The sequence below is a fragment of the Coenobita brevimanus genome, chromosome 101, assembly GCF_032717465.1.
Source record: "Coenobita brevimanus isolate Jiangsu-jjx chromosome 101, ASM3271746v2, whole genome shotgun sequence".
NCBI classification, from domain to species: domain Eukaryota; kingdom Metazoa; phylum Arthropoda; class Malacostraca; order Decapoda; family Coenobitidae; genus Coenobita; species Coenobita brevimanus.
The window spans coordinates 947,354-970,107 of NC_137054.1; the positions used below are offsets into that span (position 1 = coordinate 947,354).

The 22,754-nt window shown below is 42.2% G+C and overlaps 1 protein-coding gene across 1 annotated transcript in view; it reads left to right on the forward strand.

Moving 5' to 3' along the window:
* The window catches only part of LOC145414870 (kelch-like protein diablo), a 164,939-nt gene extending 147,341 nt beyond the window's left edge, over positions 1-17,598 (forward strand). Inside the window, exons 11-12 of the mRNA XM_080284290.1 lie at positions 11,272-11,480; positions 17,407-17,598. Coding sequence (XP_080140416.1) covers positions 11,272-11,480; positions 17,407-17,598 — 401 coding nt within the window. The remainder of the gene's footprint in view (positions 1-11,271; positions 11,481-17,406) is intronic.
* The last annotated feature ends 5,156 nt before the right edge of the window (positions 17,599-22,754 follow it).

Here is a 22,754-nt window from a genome sequence, read left to right on the forward strand (position 1 = left end):
ACTTGCCCGGCCGACCGAAACCAGGACCATGGTGGGAGTAGATAAAATTGACAAAGAAGATCTGTTTGTATGGGATAAGAGAGTAACAAGAGGACACGGAATGAAATTGAAAAAGTCAAGCTGCTTGAAGGATATCAAGAAATATAGCTTTCCTTACAGAAGTATAGACTTATGGAATAGCCTGGACAAAGAGATCATCCAATCTAAAAACTTAAACGAGTTTAAAGCTAAATTTGACTTTGAGAAACAGCGACGGAAACCCACGAGCATAGAACATCCTATGTATATCACAGTTAGGTATATTAGGTAAATACATAAATATTTGGAACAACTTAGACGAAGAGGTGGTGCATGAGAAAAACATTCATGTGTGTAAAGGTAGACTTGATAAATGTGGATTTGGAGACAGGACAACACGAGCATTGCTCAATTCCTGTATACTACAAATAGGTAAGTACACACACACACACACACACACATGCACACAACACTTTCTTGTCTTTGTCTGCTGTTTACATACATGTTCCCACATGCCTGTGCTTAGAATTCACGTTCACGGTGGTACACAAAGAAGCACTCTGGGCTAAGTGCAATTTTGCACACATGACACTGATAGGCTGTTTCCTTGCATGCAGTGGGCCGACGTTTTGTCGTTGAACACATAACAACGCCTGTATGTCACTCGCCCTGCAGGTGTTCAGCCCAGATTGACAAGATAATGTCTTCCCAGGTACTGTGCACTAGTCACCCTATCAGCCGGTGGCATCTGATGCTCTTGCATCCTTCCACTTGCAACCTCAACAGTTCCATACTTTTCAAGGAGCTGCCGTGCCAGTTCTTTCTTATACTCGTGTAAGGAAAGACTCTTATCCTCAACGTCCTTGTATTCGATGTAATTTTTGAGAATACTGATATCCAAAAGGTCCAGGAATGCTTTTTTATACCATCTGCAAGACTTCTGAAGGCAATCAGTCTCTCCAATCTGCATGTCAGATTTGTCCACGAGCCACATGTTGATATTGTAATCATTGACGGCATCTGGCTTCAACAATGGTTGTACGATCCTGTAGTCTGTTTTGCCAGTGTCCTGCATAACCCCACGGTGAACTGTCGTAAGTATACTGTATTCACCTTTCACTTGTCATGTCAATGAATGGCCAACATTCCAGTTAACCGGGCACCTTTCTCAGTCTTTTCTGGGAATGATGGAAAATTGCGTGTTCCGGCACAAACGGTACCACAGGAACCAGTCCCATGTTGCAGTAAATACTGCGTCAGTACAGGAGAAGTGTAGTAATTGTTGGTGTACTGGATGTGGTTTTTGTGAAAGCACCTGTCTGTAGGCACTTTTACCACAGCAGCAGAAAACCCATGGGAATCATCACTAGGAATATCCACATCTGTAGCTGAGTACACTATCATGTCCAGTACATATCCAGTCTTGCACTCACATAATACAAAGAAATTTAGGCCAAAGCGATGTTGTTTGGAAGGCACATACTGAATAAATGCTAAACAGCCCCAGAATAAAACAAGCTCGTCAATAACCACTTTCTGAAATGTCCAGAAGAGTGTGATAAATGACTCCTACAGCATGGTAAGAAGTGGCCTGATCTTCGACAGCCTGCTGGGCCATGGTTCCTGTTGAAGTGTAGGAACTTGAGAATGGCCAGGTACCTGTCCCAGGCCATATACTTACCAAAGACAGGTGTGTGTAAGTTCTCATCTCTATCTATCTATCTATTGCCAGACGCCTCAATCCCGTTTGGGGTGGCCACAAACAAATCGCCTCCAAGTCGCCCTGTCCCCCGCCATTTCACTCCCCTGCTCCCAACTCACACCCCCCTCTCTCATATACCTCTCCACCCCATCTCCATCTCATCCTCGGCCTCCCCCTCCATCTTTCCCCCTCCACCTCACTCACATACACTCTCTTCGTCAGTCTTTCACCCTCCATCCTCTCCACATGGCCAAACCACCTCAGTGTGTTCCTCATAACACTTCCTATCACATCCACATCAACACCACAACGCTCCTTTATATCCTCATTCGTCAGCCTGTCTCTCCATGTGACTCCACAGGCTCCTCTTAAATAACTCATTTCCACGGCTCTCACTCTTGACTTGTGTCCTTCCAACAACGTCCAAGCTTCACTTCCGTACGTTAGAGTTGGTATCACAATACTGTCATGTAGTAACTTTTTCACTTCCATGCTCACTTCCCTGTTTCTTATCACTGCTTTCAAAGAACCAGCAACCTTTCTTCCCTGCTGTACCCTTTCAAGCACTTCACCCTCCAAACCTCCATCCTTACTCATCACACTACCCAAGTACTTAAACGTACTCACATTTTCCAATTCCTCACCATCCAACCTCGCTGTACAGTCACTGACTTCACCTCTCTCAAAGACCATCACTTTACTCTTCCCTACATTCGCCTTTAGATTCCGTTTCTTACACACTCTCTCAAACTCATCCATCAAGCCTTGCAGCTCCCCTTCGTCTTCACTCAACAACACGGTATCATCTGCAAACAACAGTACAGGGAGTTTCCAAACACTATCCTCTCTCACCAGGGCCACTCCAACATCCACTACCCTACCTTGTACCTCTTTTATTACCCCATCCATGTACAGATTGAACAACCATGGAGACATGACACATCCCTGTTTCAACCCAACTTTCAAAGAGAAAAATTCACTTAGTTCACCATCCACACGCACTGCAGCCTTCGCACCATCGTACATACTCTTCACAGCATTCAACAACTTCCCATCTATTCCATATATTCTTAACACTTTCCACAATCCTAGTCTATCCACCCTGTCATATGCTTTCTCCAAATCCATGAAAGCCGCATACAACTTCTTTCCCTTCTCTAGAAACTTTTCCACTAAAGATCTGAGAATGAATATCTGATCTACACAACCTCTTCCCTTCCTAAAGCCTCCCTGTTCTTCTCCAACTAATTTCTCTGTTCTTTCTCTAACTCTGTCAATAAGTTTCCTACCATATACTTTTCCTATTATACTAAGAAGACAAATGCCCCTATGATTACCACACACTTCTTTTTCCCCTTTTCCTTTGTACAAGGGAATAATTATACCTGACTTCCAATCCTCCGGGACTCTACCTTCCTCCCAGGCCAATCTGCACATCTTCCACATCCATTCTACTACTATCTCTCCCCCATGATTCAGCATTTCACCACACACTCCATCAATTCCTGGGGCTTTCCCTGATTTAACTTTCTTCATTGCTTCCACAACTTCTATCCTACTGATTTCTTCCTGTCTTCTCACCTCCCTCCTTCTTCCAGCCATTCCCCAGCCACTTATACTCGCATTACTTCCATCCTCCACGTTCAACAATTCCTTGAAGTGTTCTCTCCATCTGCTCACTTTTTCTCCCTTCTCCACTAGTAATCTACCATTTTTATCTTTCACCCCCCTGCTAACTCCACTTCCACCCTGTCTTACTCTTTTCACCTCTTTCCAGAACATTTTCTTACAGTCCCTCCACTTTACACTCAAATTCCTTCCAAATTCCTCATCCACTCTCTTCTTACTCTCTCTTACTAATCTTTTCACCTCTCTCTTTCTTTCTACATATAACTCTCTCTTCCGCCTCTCAACTTCTTCCACGCCCCTATTTCTCATCCATTCATTGTATGCTTTCTTCTTTTGTGCCACAGCCCGTTTCACCTCTTCAGTCCACCACGCTGTTCCTTGCACCCCCCTCCGTCTTCTCTTCCCTCCACACACCACATCACATGCTGCACATATTTTTTCTGTAAATATTCTACACACACCTTCCACGTCCCCCATCTGCTCCAACTCATATTTGCCCAATCGTTCCTCCACTTCTCTCTTATACTCTGCCTTTTTCTCATCCTCTTGTAACCTTTCCACTCTCCTTGCAACTACTCCTTCCTCTCGTCTTTCCCTTCTTCTATTCCTCCATCTTACTTGAACTTTAACTCTGGCCACCACCAAGTAGTGGTCAGAAAGTCCACTCCCCCATCCTCTATAAACTCTTGCATCCAATATACATCTTCGCATCCTTTCATCCACACACACATAATCAATCATTGCCTTCCTTTCACTCAATTCACCACCCACCCTTCTCATCACTCGCCATGTATACCTGTGGATCATTTTATGCCTGAAGAGGGTATTGGCTATCACCAACCCCCTCCCAGCACAAATGTCCACTAACGCACTCCCATTCTCATCTATCTCAGCAGGCACACCCCACTCACCAACTATTCCATCCACCTTCACATTACCAACTTTACCATTCATATCACCAATCAAAAACACTCTATCATTCCTTCCAAACTTTTCCATGCACACTTCTACATTTGTCCAGAACTCTTCTCTCACTCTTCTAGCACGATCTTGCGTTGGCGCATACACACACACAATCGCCCACATTTGTATTCCAACTTTCAACTTTACCCACACAATCCTTGATCCAACTGATCTATACTGTCTTATGCTCCTCTTCCATCTTTTACTCACAACTATACATACTCCTTCCTTTGCCCTCTCATTCTCACCTACTCCTGCACATATACCCCATCCATACTCCCATTCTCTCGCACTTTCTCCTCTCCATTTTGTTTCAGTTATTCCACATACATCCACTTTCGCATCCTCAAGCACCTGGACAATCTCTCTCTCTTTCTCATCCACAGACCAATAATTGTGAATGACAGGCTTCTTTGCGTGTGCCATTATCATCGTCAGTGCGAGCCACACGTGCATTTCCCCCACCTCCACTACCTTCCATTCTTTTATTTTTGTAGTCTGGGACAGGGACACCAAGCCAGTGAACAGATATAGCCTGGTGAAAGTGTGTCCCCTCCACCAGGTACTGCATAATTGTGGTAAATATAGCACGGAAAAAGAACAGGATGGTTGGTTCTCCTGGCCCCAGGTGCTGCCACTGAACACCTGCCCCAGTCATATCAAAGGCAGGTAGGGTAGGTTGAAAGCCTTCACCTTCCTCCCACACAAAAGTGTCAAGCCTGCCGTATTGCAGGGGCTGCTGGGGCACGAGCTGGCAGGAGTAAGGCACCTGTTGGCATCACGAGGATGCCCACAAAAGGAGAGGTGGAGGTGGGGGAGGATGTGGATGATGACTCACCTGTAGGGGAGACTCTCTGCAGTGATGCTGGCTGGCCACGTTTCCTTGCTGGTGCTGACAGCCTTGTTACCCTCGCATATGAAGGGCCAGGTTGTGGGGAAGTGGTCCTTGTGGTGCTAGATTGTGGTGATGAAGGTCGTGTTGGGGAGGGAAGGTGACCATCTTGCTTGGAGCGTGGTGGAGAGATGTGGCAGTGGTGTTTATGTAGTACATGACCGCCATCATCACCACCATCTCCACATTTCACACTTCCAGGCACTTCTTTCACTTCTTCTGTAACAAAAGCATCACTTTTGTATGCCTCTCCATCCTCCTGAAGCACTTTCCTTATCCGACGTGTCAGGGAGCAGGAGTGGGCACACTTGACACATCATGCTCAATGTGATAACTTCTACCATTTTCAGAGGAAGTTTCACTACTTTGCAAGAGTAGACATAGTATCCTCCAGTATATGCCCTATAGCACTGTCACTAAGCCCTTTCCTCACATCCTTTGGCAGGAGTTTGACTGGAGTGAAAGATGCAAGGGGGCCACGGGCGGCAGGGATAGAATCGGATGAGGAGGATCCTGAAGACATTATGCTACACCTGGCCAGGGCATGGGAGAAACTGAGTCATGTTCCAGTGCAGAGGCAGGAGTATGTCAACACCCTTTGGTGATGAGATAAATTGGCGGCTGCCTCAAGCAGTGATGCGGAATCAAGTGCGGCTATAGTCGTCACCTGGCATTCCCAATCTACAAACTTTGCATTGGATGTAATCATCACCCGGGGCCTAGGGGTCAAAGATGACACACACTGTACAATAGGGCCACGAGAATAGCGTTATTTTGCTTAGCGATTTAACGGATAGTGACAGGATAGAAACGCTGTCTTAGTGAGACATGCTGCACGGATAGCAATAGGCCACCAGAGAATAGTGGGCTGGCGGACAGAGTTGTCAGGGTCAGGACCCTGGCAACTGGCATTGAGCGCAAGACGATCGTCACTTGTCACAGGACGCCATTCCATACAATTGTTGATTTTTTTTTTTTTTTTTTTTTTTTTTTTTTTTTTTTTGGTGTGTGTGTGTGTGTGTGTGTGTGTGTGTGTGTGTGTGTGTGTGTGTGTGTGTGTGCTTTCAAGGTCACCTTTACAGCGATTGTGCCTATATTATGACTTCCACCTCTGGCATGGGTCCAGCTGGTGGGCAAAATGGTGGTGGTGGTCATTACAAAAGGTCAGAGAAAGGAGGAGGTGGAAAAGGGGTAAAAATGCATAGAGAATATATGCGTGGTAAACTATGAGCAAGATGAGAGCCAGTAGTAGGCCGTACCAGTACACTCAGCATTCAATAAACAGCACACCTAACCAATAAAAAGGTAGTTTGTTTAACCATCTTGCATGTTTAATATACGATAGTTTTAATATTGTTGAAATTCCACTTGATATTTGTGGTTAAAGACAGAAAATAGGGATGTAGTTGAAAAAGTCCCAGACTAATTTAATTTACAGGCAAAGCCTGATACACCTATCCCCCACTATTTGACAGGATGCTTTCCATAAAAAGTGGTTGAATAACGAATTGGTCAAATAACGAACCGATTTTTCTCATAAGATTGTTAAGAAATAGGGGGCGTTATTTTCCTGACCACCTTCATCATTCAAAAAATATTCAATAAAGATGGAAAAAATACCAGTAAATATGAATGAAAGTGATACAGGGATTTGAGCTGTTTCTTACAGACCTACGTTCTCAAAGAAAATTATTTTAGTACTACATACATCTCAGATGATTGACATTTGATTTTTGATCAAAAAAGTATTGGAGAACAAATGAAATATACCTACTTAGCGATATTAAAGAAAGACACCTGAACGCCTTTGATAGTGTTTGTTGCCGATCCCGCCAACTGGACATGACGTCTCCACTCCAAACTAACTCAGGTGTATTCAGTTTAAAACCATAAATAGCAGTGGAAACCTGACTGGAAATGGTGAAACCTAATGAGGGGCTTTGCCCCCAGGACCCCCCAGTGATTAAAACCTACCTAACCTAGTACCAACTAAGATATGCATCCCGTAAAACTGATGCCAATACAATATCGTGCGTTAAGAGTGTTCGTTAATCATTGATACAGTCGTCACCAGAGTTGCCATTTGGTATTTTTCATTACCAAATGTGGGACAATTTAGTAGTGAAAAATTTGTTTGGTAATGATTCAGCATGATCCATCACCAAATGCATTTTTCACATGTATGAAGGTACAGAGTATGGAGACGGTGGATTGTCTGCTCTCTTTGATTGATCTGCTTGCCTGCATAACCTGAAAATAATCATCCATCCATCATCCAGTCCTGTGTTGCCCCATGAGGAGCGTAGGAGCCTGGGGCTATGCAAGTTGGTCTTGACATTTAAGATGAGAGTAACCAGCCTCACTCATCTGAGTGGCATTACGTGAGCAATAAACTCCAACCTCCCCTTGGCTCAGTTCGATTGGAGCGCCATAATTACCAAACCACCAGGTGCCAAAATTTGGTTATGTGGTTACCACCCAATGTAGTAAATGGTTTCCTGGTGTACAGGAAACCATTTGGCTTGTCACTCAGTGTAGAGTCACCCACAGGCATAACGAAGAGGAAAGAATTAAGGAAAGAAAGATAGAAGAGGAAGGAAAGAAGGAAGGAAGAGAGGAAAGGACGATCTCTTGAGAGCGGCACTACATCGAGTGAGGGGATGGTGAGCACCCCCAGCTGCTGCATATTATATTACAGCATCATCATAATTTAAGGAAGTTGTTGCTACACTACACTGCTGATATGTGTTTCTCACTCTGTGCTTCCTGTTTGGAGACATCCTGAGGTAATGCCGCTAATTATAAGGAGTGTGATTATTTCCATTTGTACACATAATTAGTGAAGAATAAATGCATGCTTGAAGAATTTGGTAATGAAAATTGAGGAGTTTGGTAATGTGGCCGATTTCAGATCTGGCAACCATGATCGTCATCCGACACTGCGATGGCAAAACACTCACTCAGGTTGGTGAGCACATGACTATGCATGACAGGGGTAATAGTAGGGGTCTTGGTTGGAGCCATGGTGGTGCTGTAGTAAGCCAAGAGGCCAAAAAGAAATGCAAACGGATGAAGAGACAACCAATCAGCAGAGCAGAGCACAGGAGAGTGGCAGCTCAGCTGGTCTGTCTGGTGGCACAGTTTGAATTGTCGAAATGGTGGGGATAACCACGTTGAACAGCGAAAAGGGTATAGATTTATAATTGTCGAAACAACAAATTGTCATATGATCAGTCGAAAAACAAAGAGTTTGGTGTATATGATACCCGTATATGTGATACCCCTGATTAGTGATGGGGGTAGAAATACCATTTTACCCTGCCTAGTGATGGCTGAGCCCAGGTTTAGCAGTGGGTCCTCCGATGTTTCGTCCGGGAGAGATGGGCCAGAAGTTTGAATCACGTGCTTCTCTGCTGCCAGCCAAGCCCGCCTGCCTACCAGGATGTGCAGAAACACCCGCGCAGCCCCCGCATCCATCCCGCACCCATCCCGCACCCATCGCTCACCCTGCCCACACCCACATTGTTCTTCTCGCACCGGCCGTCTCTGAGTAGGGAACTCTCTTACACTCGCCTACCTTGCATCGTGTTGTATCACCAACATTACGCAAGCCTCTATCGTAGTGCATCGTAACTGTGTCCCAGCAGTGCCATGAGTAGGGCAGTGATAATAATTGTGTGTGGATTGTGATTTTGTGTGTATTGTGATCTATATAAGTGTGATCACGTCTGGTAAGGGCACTGCACATGTTGTGACTAGTAAGTTATTTACTTGGTAGGTGGTGGCGACCATCATCCACTCACTTGATGGAGTGCTACCTACTTCTTCCCTAGCCTTTATCATTCTTTTTCTGTGCTTGCCTTCCTCTCTTCCTATTTCTTCCATCTTTCCTGTCACTTCTTATTGCTTTTCTTTCCTTTACAGGTGGCTTTACATTGAGTGACAAGCCAAACACTCACTTAATATAGTGCTGCTCTCGGGTGTCTGCCCTGTCCTCTCCTCCATCCTTCTTTCCTTCCATCTTCTTCTGTCTTTCTTTCCTTCATTCTTTCCTCGTCTTTCTGCCTGCAGGTGACTTTACACTCCCTCTTCTGTGTTTCATTCCTTCTTTCTTTCCTCTTCCTTCTGCCTGTGGGTCACTCTACATTGAGTGACAAGCCAAATGGTTTCCTGTACACCAGGAAACCATTTACTATGCAGGGTGGTAATCATATAACCAAATTTTGGCGCTTGGTGGTTTAGTGGGTAATTACAGTAATCACTCTAATATCCGGACACCCAATATCCGAACATTCCCACTATCCGGACATAAGAATGTTTCATACTGTACTTTTTTCCATACTATACTTACCTCATTTCACTCTTTAATGTCCTTTATTGGTGTGAATAGGGTGTTAGGAGCTATGCATGTGCAGTAGGAAGGTGTTTTTCTGAGTTAGGCTAGGTTATGGTCCATAAGTACCAGTCCAGGAGCCAGTCACCAGAATGTTTATTAATGTATGAACCTACTTCTACCTCATTTTATGTTTCTTTTGCATTTATTTCAGTCATTTATGTGGCTTATTGGTGTGATTTGGGTCTTAAATAGGTGCTATGCATGTCCAGAGGGAGTTGTATAGGTGTTTCTCTGAGTTAGGGTCCATAAGTACAAGTCCATAAGCTGGGGTCCAATATCCGGACAGAACCAATATCCGGACCTACCTATGGCTCCATTACGTCGGATATTGGAGTGACTACTGTATTGTGCTCCAATCGGATTGAGCTGGTGAAGGTTTATATCCAAGGGATGGTTGGGGTTTATTGCTCACGTAATGCCACTCAGGGATGAGTGAGGCTGGTCACTCTCATCTTAAATGTCAGGACCAGCTGCCTAGCCCCGGGCTCCTACGATTCTCATGGGGCAGCGTAGGATTGGATGATGATGATGATGATGATGACAAGCCAAATGGTTTCCTGTAAGCCAAGAAACCATTTTCACCGCTGGGTAGTAACCATATAACCAAACCATACGTGCTCCCTACATGTCAGCAAGTGGGTTGGTGAAGGGTTAGTGTCCCTCCCCGTAAAACAAATAACTCAAAGTCAAATGGCCACCCCTTACAGGATTATGGCGTTTGGCAGTAGATGGATGGCTAGATAGAAACTTAGGATAATTTCTTTACAGCTGTTAGGCCATTTAGATTGGCATTATCTTTTTTTTTTTTTGGACCATTTGGGTGAGTTTAGGACTTGGTTGGGGGGAAATCCAAGGCTCATAAATGCATATACATGTTAAATCGGCCCCGATATATGATACCCTGCCTGACGATGGGTTTTTACTTAACCAGTTGCATTGTTAAACCGGGGGTTTGCCCCACAGATAGCAATTTCACAGATGATGATGTTAGCGCCAGACTAATAGTGTTGCTATCCACACGGCCCTACTGTACAGTCGCAACACATAGTCCTTGACCAGGGTGTAAGGGAAAGTCAATGCCACCACAGGGCTGCAGTGCATCGGAACATGTTCCCTTACACCCCCTGCCTCCTTCCCCCATCACCCCCTTCAGGAGGTTTAAGGGAAAGTGTTCCGACGCACTGCAGCCCTGTGGTGGCATTGACTTTCCCTTACACCCTGGTCAAAGACTATGTGCCGCGACTGTACATATTTAGTTTTAAAATACATGTATATCTATGATGCTGGGAATACTACTTTCTGAACCAGTGAATAGTGCTTTGGTATCCATTGCCCATTGCATACACCACATATTGCCCTGATTAAAAAAATATGTACTGGAGGGGACTTACAGTACATATATGTAAAAGGCATACTTCACTTGCCTATCCCCTCCCACTTGGAGGGCCACGACTGTCAGAGGCGTAACCCCCCAAACACGCTGGCCTCTTTTGAACACTGGTAATTTATTTATATTTTCATATGCAGTACTGTATACCAGTATGTACTATATGTGAATTATACATCAGTGTACTGCACAGTAGTGTTAGATACAGTGAACAGTTAAATTTTTTTAGGGATACTTTATAATTTGTTAGTATGTTTTCATGAACAATATATCTTTCATTCTAGTTGAACGATATGACCCTAAGCTGAACAAATGGGCGATGATGCCAGCCATGAGCACACGTCGAAAACACCTAGGCTGTGCAGTGTACAACAACATGATCTACGCTGTGGGTGGTCGGGATGACTGTACTGAGCTCTCATCTGCTGAGCGCTACAACCCACATACAAACCAGTGGAGTCCCATTGTCGCAATGACTTCTCGCCGCAGTGGGGTTTGTTAATACAGAATGTTTTGTGTTTTGTTGTATGGGTACAGTACAATCGTAATGCTTGAGGTGAAGCTTTGAAAAAAGGATAACAAAAACTCCTAACTATCCTGGACAACCACCTTATCTCAGCATGACCTCCACACAGACCTAATGAGGCAGCATCTCTCCAACCTCATCTTACATACCCATACAGTAGTCATTCAGACCACCTGGAAAGTAGTCCATGACCCTTCATCTTACCACCTCCCAGTTATCTTATTTCATACAGTGAAAACAAAATCGGTCAGTAACAAGATAGGCTTTACAGATTACAAGAAGGTTAACTGGACACAATCCACTCAAGAAACAGAATAACCTGAATAACATGAACTGGCTTTCAACTGCTGACATAGCAGTCATTACCTTCAGTATATCTCTTATCCCTAGGGGCAGTTCCAGAAATTTCAGTCACAACTTCTCTCCCCAAATAAAGCAACTCATCCAGACAACAAACAGATTAAAGAGAAAAAGCCTGACCTCAGCAGAACCAGAATCCATGACAACCTTTACAACACCATTAATGCAAGTGAAGTAAGTGGAAAAATTTGTGATCACCAATGATCACAGAAAAACAGCAGCATGGCTTGAATATCAATAGCAAACATTTCATGCATCCAAAGCCCCCCCCTCCCCCTCTCCAACTCATGAAGCCATGCTGAGAATGATGGAGCCATCTCCAGTACAAAGGAACAAACACCCTAATAAATTACTATGCATAATAAGCCAGAAACATACCAACCTAAAAAAAAAAAAAAAAAAAAAAAAAAAAAAAAAATATAAGGGAAAATGCAAAATCACTCTTACATTCACCTCACAAGTCCATCATGTGAAACAACTCCAATGCAGCAGGACCCAATTAAATCTCAGACATCTACTTCAAATACGTCCACTCCATGGTTAAGGGCACCTGCTTTAAATTTTCTTTTTCATGGCCTGCAAACAAACCCCTAATATTTGGAAGAAAGCAGTCATCTTCCCAGCACACTTAGATAAACTAACCAGTAGTCCTACTTCATACCAGTATCACTGCTTTGTCCACTTCTCAGATAAAAGTGTCAGAACACTGCGGTTCATTGATTAGAAAAATGACTAGGGTCCACAAGGAAGGCCTTGGTCAGGCTGGCAAAGCACTTTCTTTGCTTGGGGGGTGGCTGCTCCCAGTGCCATTATTTACATAGGGAGATGTGACGCTCCAGCAGTCACTTTTGTCATCCTCACACCAGCCAGACCAGTAACATGAACTAGTGCTGGATGCACACCACCTCATATACTGATATCTTAAGACTGAATGTTGATGGTCTCTTAACAACATAAACTATAAAAAACTTTCTTACCAACCACAAAGTAGACAGTGCACTCCTGCAGGAAAAGTTCACAAGCAAACAGAAAGTCCTAAACATTGATAACGGCCGAACTTACAAATTCACCTAGACAGAACAGTTGGCCATAGATGGGGCCTCATTACATGCATGAAGAAATCTGCCCTTTCAACAAAGATACAACAGAGACAGCACAATCACCCTTCCAAAATGACACCACACTAGAAATCTAGTGACTGATCACAAACAATAAACCAATATTTACAACATTTTCATTCCTCTTGACACCTCCCACACCAGGCCAGTGCAGTACAAACCTCAGCTTCTCCCCCTGACACTGACGCTAAATCTGTCATTGCTAAAAACAGGTATGAATACAAACAAAACTAGAGGGGCACTCAGTGGAGTGCATCTTTTTGACGAGGGAAACGTAATTTCCAAACCACTCTTCATGATGAGTTAGGTTTTCTCATCATTGATTAAGGTTTTGCAAAAAGTGTTTTCTTGATCCAGAATCTGTAATACAATCCAGATCGGTTCCAAAACTTTAATCAGTTGTTCCTTGAGACATGGGCTATCTACCCACCAAATCTGGCCCAAATCTCTCTTTTAGTTTATGAGTAATCCTGCTAACAGACAAATTAACAAACAAACAAATAAACAGGGATGAAAACATACTCTTCTTGTCAGAGAGAACAACTGACGAGATCTCAACCTTGCAACACAACCCATCAACTTGCATCTCATGCCAAGCAAACTGTAATCCCTCATCCTCAGACATCACATTCTGCTCATCCACACTTTCACATACCTGAACCCTCTTCACATCATAATTACCTCGGGAGTGCAATTTAGACCAGAGCAGTCATATACAGCACTACTTAACAAACTACAAGAAAACCAAATGGACTGATTCACTGAAGAGACTGAATACACATACCCACCCATCAGCAGCATTGACAAACATACTGTGAAATTCATCACCATCATATTGCCAACAAACACCACAATTTGTGAGGCAGCAGAATACAATACAACCCAGACTTTACATTAGAGATTGCTCACCTCATAAAATAATGTAGTTCACTCAAACATAGCTTCCCCCTCCCATTCACACATGACACCATCACAAAGATCCAGCAGTTAACTAATGAAATTGACAGAAAATACACAACAAAGAAAACAGAAAACTGGAAGGCCCTTGTAACAACATTCATCCACTCCACAGATCACTATCGGCCTTTTAAAACACTTAACAAACAGCCGCATCACAGATCCCACTCAGCTGTATGAAACACTGAACACAATCACCAAATCTCAAACATGTACAGTTTACCAGAACTGATAACTGGTGTAGTGGCTGTCATGTTTTTGGTAGATGCAGCATGAGTGTGTTTGCTCATCAGGAGTATGAGCTGGCAAACTCTGTTATTACCATCAGATCACAGTATTTGAAATTGTCTCCACCTGGCTAAAATAGTTAGTATATAAAGTATGCCTTTGCCTTTGACATCCATACAAAATACAGTAATCCCTTTGTTTTAACAGTTTTTGTTTTCACTGTGAAATGAAAATCTGTACTTCTGCTGTCATGCCGCATTTTTCAACCCAAAAACATTGTTATCACGCACCTGAGCTAGGCCGAGCCTGAGACTCACAAACATTGATCCAGTGCATCATCCTGTGACATCATGACAAGAGTGAGATGTTTTCGTTGGTCAAGAGCTTTTATCTCTGAATACTTGCTTTTCATTGGCTCACACTATCACATCTGGGGTAGAAGGTGAGTTTTGCAAGGCTTTGCCCACACCCCAAAGTCATGAACAGCGGTAATTGGGATCCAGTGCTTGCTAATATTTTCAGTTATACAAAAAGATATGTACAAGTAATGCAATTTTATCATCTAGAATCATTGCCTTTTTTCTCTTTCTCTTAGGCATTTAAGCAACATTACTACCCTTGGCTGAGGTAGGTATGAAATTCTTTAGGTGGAAAAACAATAATTAAAGTTTGCAGTTCATGCTGTGTGTGCTGATATGGTGAGGGCAGAACAAAGGCTGTTGCTTATTACATAGTAAGGAATTGTGAGCGTGAAGATGCTTGTTGAGCAGCAGTAAAACTGCTCCTAGGGCAATTTCTCATTAATTTGAATTTGAGTGAAAAGTGTTGTCTTCAAACCTGTGAAATTAAAGCTGTGAATTACATAATAAATCCATGGATTTGAGAGATATACATATTTTATTCTCTTTGACAAGGAGAGTATGTTTTCACCCCTGTTTGTTTGTTTGTTTAGCAGGATTACTCAAAAACTAAAAGATATCTGGACCAAATTAGGTGGGTAGATTGCCCATGCCCCATGGTACAATCGATTAACTTTTGGGACTGATCAAGATCGTATTACAGATTCTGGATTTGGAAAACACTTCGCGAAACCCTAGTCATTGATGAGAAACCCTGACCCATTATAAAGAGTGGTTTGGAAATTACGTTTCCCTTGTTGGAGAGGGTGGAAGGATGTTAATTGAGATGGATGCAGTACGGAAGAGATGGGCAGAGTATTTTGAAAGATTGTTAAATGTACAGGAGGAAAGGGTGGCTGAGATTGTGGCAGATGGAAGGGTGCAAGGAATAAATGTGTTGGGAGAGTTGAATGATTCTTTGATCACAAATGAGGAAGTGGAGAAGGCAGTAAAGGAGATGAAAACAGGGAAAGCTGCAGGTATGGACAGATGTGCTGTGGAATGCCTGAAGGGTGGTGGAGTGACTATTGTTGACTGGTTAGTAAGATTGTTGAATGTGTGCTTTGTGAAAGGTATGATTAGGCAAGGGTGATAAGTATGAATGTACTAGCTTTAGGGGTATAAGTCTGTTGAGTGTTGTAGGTAAGGTGTATGGTTGAGTGTTAATTATGAGAGTTGGAGAGGGTACAGAGGGAGTGATTGGTGATGAGCAGTGTGGCTTTAGGAGAGGGAAGGGATGCGTGGATCAGGTGTTCTCTGTGAGACAAGTGTGTGAAAAGTATTTGGCGAAAGGCAAGGATGTGTTTTGGGCATTCATGGATTTAGAGAAAGCATATGATAGAATTTATAGGGAGGCTTTGTGGACTGTTTTAAGATTGTATGGACTTGATAGTAGGTTACTAAAAGGGGTGAAAAAGTGTTTATGTAAATAGTAGAGCATAGGTAAGAGTGGGAAATGCTGTGAGTGATTGGTTTTCCTTGAGAGTGGGGCTGCTACAGGGATGTGTGATGTCACCTTAGTTTAATATTTATATGTATGGTGTTGTAAGGAAGGTGAATGCAAGAGTTTTAGGTGGAGGTCTGAGTCTGGTGAATGTTGATGGTGGAGAGTGGAATCTGAAGCAGCAGCTGTTTGCAGATGATACTACACTGGTGGCTGATTCAGAGGAGAAATTGAGACAGTTGGTAGAGGAGTTTGGAAGGGTGTGTGAAAAGAGGAAATTGAAAGTAAATGAGAATAAGAGTAAAGTGTCGAAGTGTACAAGGTTGGTAGATGGTAGGGGGATGAATATAGTTTTGAATGGTGAGTTGCTTGGGGAGGTCGAGTGTTTTAAATATTTAAGGTCACATGTTGCTGTGGATGGAAGAATAGATGCAGAAGTGAAGTTTAGAATGAATGAAGTAGGTAAGGTGCTGGGAGGAATGAAGAAAGTGTTTAGATGTCGTTCGCTTAGAATGGATGTAAAGAGAAGTCTGTATGAGGGTGTTGTGGTACCGACTGTGTTATATGAGGCTGAAACATGAAATATGGGGGTAGCAGAGAGGAAAAGTTTAAATGTAATGGAGATGAGGTGTCTGAGGAGTATGTGTGGAGTGACGCGTATGAATCGAGTGCGAAATGATGAAGTGCGAAGGAGAACTGGAGTTCTTCGGGAGATGGCTGGTAGAGTTGAGCAGAGGGTGTTGCGATGGTTTGGGCATATGGAGAGAACGGGTAATGAGCGATTGGTGAAAAAGATAACTAGATCTGATGTGAGAGGTGTAAGGTTGAGAGGGAGACCACGAATAGGATGGATGGACAGTGTGAAGAGAGTGCTGGATGCGAGAGGGATGTCTGTGTGACAGAAATAAATGGAGAGAAATTGTGAATGAATAAATAATGACGCACCCCTGAGTGGATATTCTCCCGCATTTGGTCTGATCAGCTAGTCATGTCAGGTGTGGGTAAGGGGATGGGTCTATTATGATGTGGCAGGGGTAAACCAGCTCTGCTGTCACTGATTGCACTGCACAGTTGACCCTTGTGCGGTGTGGTGCGGTGTGGATCTGTCCCTTCTCCCCTTTGGGGCTAAGATGTGAATGAATGTGTTCGAATGGATGAGTAAATGGGGAGTGTGTAGTCCTGTCTCGGCTACCTCCCTTTCCATGGGGGAAGCAGCCTAGGTATATAGATTGATAGATTGTTGGAGAGATGCACTCCACAGAGTGCCCATAAAGTTGCATATTTGTTACTTTTCTTTGCCTTTTCTTGTTGGGCACCTTAGCTATTCTTTTTTTTATAATGGGAAGTTAACTTAGGATGATGGTGATGATGATGTAAAATTTTTTCAGGTGGGCCTGGCTGTAGTGAATGGGATGCTTTATGCTGTTGGTGGGTTTGATGGCACCACCTACCTCAAGACCATAGAGGTATATGACCCTGACCAAAACCACTGGCGCCTGTGTGGATCCATGAACTACCGCAGGCTTGGGGGTGGAGTAGGGGTGGTGAAGCTCCCGCACAATGAAGCACATCTCTGGTGATTAAACGAGGGGCTAGAATTCTGGCTTGGGGTCACAGTGAGTGGTAAGTTGAGTGGGGGACTACTCTGATGTGTTGGTTGGTTGTGGCATAAGGTACCATAATTTTCTAAAGCTAACGAAGTTGGATATGTATGATCATTGCTGAGTAGAATTTCTGAGAAAGTAGTGTGGCTGGATGGAAAAGTACATCTGATAGTGTTCAAATGGTGCTACTCAGGTGTTGACATAAGACTGTATAGTGTCACTTGTGAATTGGTAACGTTTGAAAGTATCAATTTTGTGCCTGATACCGAGTGTGAAGAAGCTTAAATTGCTAGTACTATTTGTTTTTTAAAAAGCCAGTAATAAAATAAAAGTGATTGCTGTTATAGCTTTGGGTATGAAAATGTAACATGAGTATTTGCTGAGGAGGTAGAGGAATTAAATATGTTGTACAATGACAACTAAGGATTGAATGGTAATTTGAACAGAAGGATCATATATGAAACCTTCTTCACAAGAACAGGAACCACGCACTTTAGAGAGATGTCAGTAGTCAGTACTGAATGTCTGTAAAGCACAAAGCATCGCAGTTTGTTTTCACAAAACCATTTTAACTGAACTAGCCTCCATGAGCTACAGAGCTTTATATGAATACTGTAATACTGTGATGTTTCTGTGAGGAAATCTATCAGGTCTTTGATTGGAAGCCAACCAGTGCAGTTTTTTGCATACAGAGAGTAAAGATGAGAATGCCATACCCCCAATTTCTCCAGTAATCAGAAATAAAAGAATGTAACCTAGTAGGTTCCCCATCGTTATGCTAGAATTCTGCCTGTCTAGATCATTCAGATATCCATTATTTAGAAACATATTTGAATCAGCTGTCAAAAATGTGGGCTGCTTGTGACAGCCCCATTCCCATATATTGGTCGCAGTAATGTTTAGTAAGGTTTCACTTCTTTACTTTTTCTTTTTCTTTTTTTTTACCCAGCAGGAGATGAGTTTGTCCTGTTAGTGTCTTGTGATGGTTCCATTAAAGTTCCAGAAGAGAAGAGTGCCACAGTTTTATGCCACATTATGTACTGTCATCTCACAGTGATATTTATATGATTTGGTATTCAGAGGTTTATAGCTGAGTTGTGATGCCTTTAGTTGTGTCTTCTTTTATATATATGCTGGTACATTGTGTATATTTGTTAGATAATGTTATTTATACTGAATATTTTGTATTTTGTATGAATGTACTGAATGTTTATATATTTTTTTTAGTTCATCTCATCAGGACAATCCCAATACATGTATTACGTCTGTTGCCGTCACATCCAGTGGATGCACGTGCAAGTCTATGACAGTCCTTATCTTTTCAGTGTAGTTTTATTATTTTTATCATTTTTTTAAAATTAATGATATCCTTTAATAACTGGAATTTGAGAACAGCCACATTAAAAATGGTAGATTCTGAATTAGTCATAATGAAAAAGAATTATTCACCCCCCCCCCCTAACCTTGCTGCCAAATGCCAGTGCAGAATACAGATACAGTACATGGATCACCGGTCTTTTATGAGACAGTCAGACTTACCATACTTCTTGCTTCACATAAATTACTTAGCTTGCTAGTGCACAGTACTGTAATTATGTTTTTCTAAATTATTTTGTCATATGGATGTAATGCGACTTGACGGCTCAAATGGGAAAGGAGAAGATGACTAGTTTACTAATCTTTTAATACTGCAGTATTGTACTTATAAATTTCAAAATATATTGTACATATTGTACTTTAACAGATGTGTGTGCTAGGCATTGAATGGCAAAAAAAAAAAAAAAAAAAAAAAAAAAAAAAAAGATTGCAGTAGAATAAATTTCCAAATGGATTAAGATAAGAGCTTCATTCCTGTGCATCTTGCAGGGACATGTTCATTGTATTAACACCCATCTTTATAACCTTTTTATGAAACATGAGAAGGTATACATTAGTACAGTAGTAAGCAAAGATATTTTTCATTGTTATTGGAAGGAAAGTAGCTACAGTATAATTTGTAGAGTATCTTTAGAATTCTAATGAGAACACTTGATGAAAACTGTAAACTAGTGAATCTCACAGGAATGTCATGGATTGGCAGAGCTTGGTTTGGAAATCTGTTGTACAGGCATAATGATTTTATTTATTTATTTTTTATTTTTTTCATGATATGGTCATTTTCTGGGGATGGAATTTACTGCTGGAAATTATTTGAGATACTCTTATCTTTTATCACAGCATGTAAGCTAAATTTTGAACTCATATGGTAATGGACAGAAATTAAATTGCCTGTAAAATATGAAACTTCAGATTCTGCAGGTTTTTGTCAGGCCACATTGAAAGTGACTGCCTGTTCCATGCTTCTTGAAATATTATATATTAAGTGATTTGTAGTTTGGTCTATTTAGGTTAGAGTAGGGTATGGTATGATAGAGTTAGTTAGGGTAGGTAAAAAGGTTTTGCGGAAATCAGCCACCAGTTACAGTACTTCTTTGAGCAGTATGTATTTGCAGATGCAGAGCAGATGCAGCACAGAATATCATATGGTGGAAACAAAATTGGAAGATATAATTATACAGATAGAAGAGACTAGAAATCTTGTGAGAAATCTTGATAAAAGTAAAGCATATGGTCCTTATGAAATATCCAGGTGGGTATTAAAACAATTTGAAGAGCAGCAAAGTATGCCATGGCAATATGACATTCATGGATTTGTTGAATCAAGTTGGGGAATGGCTGGGAGAAGAAGAGATGAGTGGAGGGAGGAGGAAATCAGTAGAGCAGAAGTAGAGGAAACAATGAAGAAGATCAAGATAGGAAAGGCCCCAGGAATTGATGGAAAGTATGGTGAAATGCTGAGTTATGGAGGTGAGATTGTTGTGGAGTGGATATGGAAGTTGTGTAGATTGGCTTGGGAAGAGGGAAGGGTTTCAGAGGACTGGAAATCAGGTATAATTGTTCCTTTATACAAAGGAAAAGGGGAGAGAGAAGTATGTGGTAACCATAGAGGTATTTGCCTTCTTAGTGTGACTGGAAAAATATATGGTAGAATACTCATTGATAGGGTTAGGCATATGACAGAGGAGCTAGTTGGAGAAGAACAAGGGGGATTAAGGAAGGGAAAAGGGTGTGTAGATCATAGGAAGGGAAAAGGGTGTGTAGATCATATATTTGTTCTAAGATGTTTAGTGGAGAAGTATCTAGAGAAGGGAAAGAAAGTGTATGCTACCTTCATGGACTTAGAGAAAGCTTATGACAGAATAGATAGGCAAGGTATGTGGAAGGTATTAAGAATATATGGAGTGGAGGGGAAATTGTTGAATGCTGTGAAGAGTATGTACGAAGCAGCTAGGGCTATGGTGCGAGTGGATGGTGAGCTGAGTGAGTTCTTTGATCTCAATGTGGGACTGAAACAGGATTGTGTGATGTCTCCATGGCTGTTTAATATATACATGGATGGGGTTGTAAAGGAGGTGCAAGGTAGGGCAGTGGATGTGGTGGTGGCTCTAATGAATGAGGGTGAGATTTGGAAGATTCCGGTGTTGCTGTTTGCTGATGATACAGTATTGTTGAGTGAAGATGAATGGGAGTTGCAAGGTGTGGTGAATGAATTTGGGACAGTGTGTAGGAGGAGGAATTTGAAAGTTAATATAAACAAAAGTAAAGTTATGATGTTTGAGAGGAATGAAGTCACAGAATGTACAGTGAGGTTGGATGGTGAGGATATGGAGAATGTGAGTGCATTCAAGTACTTGGGTAGTGTGATGAGTAAGGATGGAACTTTGGGGGATGAATTGCATGAAAGGGTACAGCAGGGAAGGAAGGTTGTTGGTACACTGAAAGCAGTGATGAGAAATAGGGAGGTGAGTATGGAAGTTAAGAAGTCACTGCACGATAGTATTGTGGTCCCTACCCTGACGTATGGAAGCGAGGCGTGGACCTTGCAAGAGGGGAACAAGTCAAGAGTGAGAGCAGTGGAAATGAGTTACTTGAGAGGAGCATGTGGAGTGACATGGAGGGACACAATGACGAATGAAGTGAAGGAACGTTGTGGGGTGGATGTGGATGTGGTTGAGAAGATTAGGAGAAATACACTGAGGTGGTTTGGACATGTGGAGAGAATGGAGAATGAAAGACTGACTAAGAGGGTGTATGTAGGTGAGGTGGAGGGAGGGAGAGGGAGGGGTAGACCGAGGATGAGGTGGAGGGATGGAGTTGAGAGGTATATGAGGGAGGGGGAGTGAGTTGGGGGAAGGGTATCAAATGGTGGGTGACAGAGCGACTTGGAGGCGTTTTGTCTGTGGCCACCCTTTTCGGTATTAGGGCGTCGGGCTATAGATAGATAGAGAGAAGTTAACCCTTTGAGATTTTCAGTCCTTCGCCGATAGTGTCTGTGCCAGATTCAGCCGGGCGCACATAGAGCTCACTGTCACGCAGCGATATATGTACTTAACCGGTCACTGTACACTAACTTTTTATGGTAGACTATTGAATATGGTATCGTTTTAAAGCTGAATAGTTGTTCTTTATTGTGGTATGGCTGAAAAAGGTAAAAACGATAACTAAGGGCCAATAGGACGAGTAGAAGTTGGCCAAAAAGGAAAAATTGCAGGCCCTTCCATAGAAAAATATTTGTAAAAAAAAAAAGTATTAAAGTTACGTGAAATTTGATAGAACCATGTCAGCCTACAGTAAATTCCATTTCTGTTGATATGTAGGTTATGGCAATTTATGTTAGTTTTCACAGAGAAAAGCGAAAGCTCTCGCTGTCATGCTGGCAAATATCCATGCTAGTTATGCTGATATTATTCATAGTAAAAACCTATTTATTATGCATATCTATCTGATGTACTCGTCACTGTAAAAACAAATAGTTGGAAAAGGATAAACAGGAGTGTGTATGTGGAACAAGGCCAGGTAGGAGATGGAAAACATGCAAAAATAAATATGTATATATTTGTATGACTTGAATTTGAGTCATCAGAATCTCAATGGTTGGATTTGTGATGACGCAAAATCACGTCATCAGAATCTCAAAGGGTTAAGTTAGTAAAAAAGAAAAGGAAAGGGCCATTATTGGTCCACTGTTCTGAAAAGAAAACAGATAGCCCACTAATGTACAGGTTTAATTTCATTTTGTTTTTAAAGGCTCT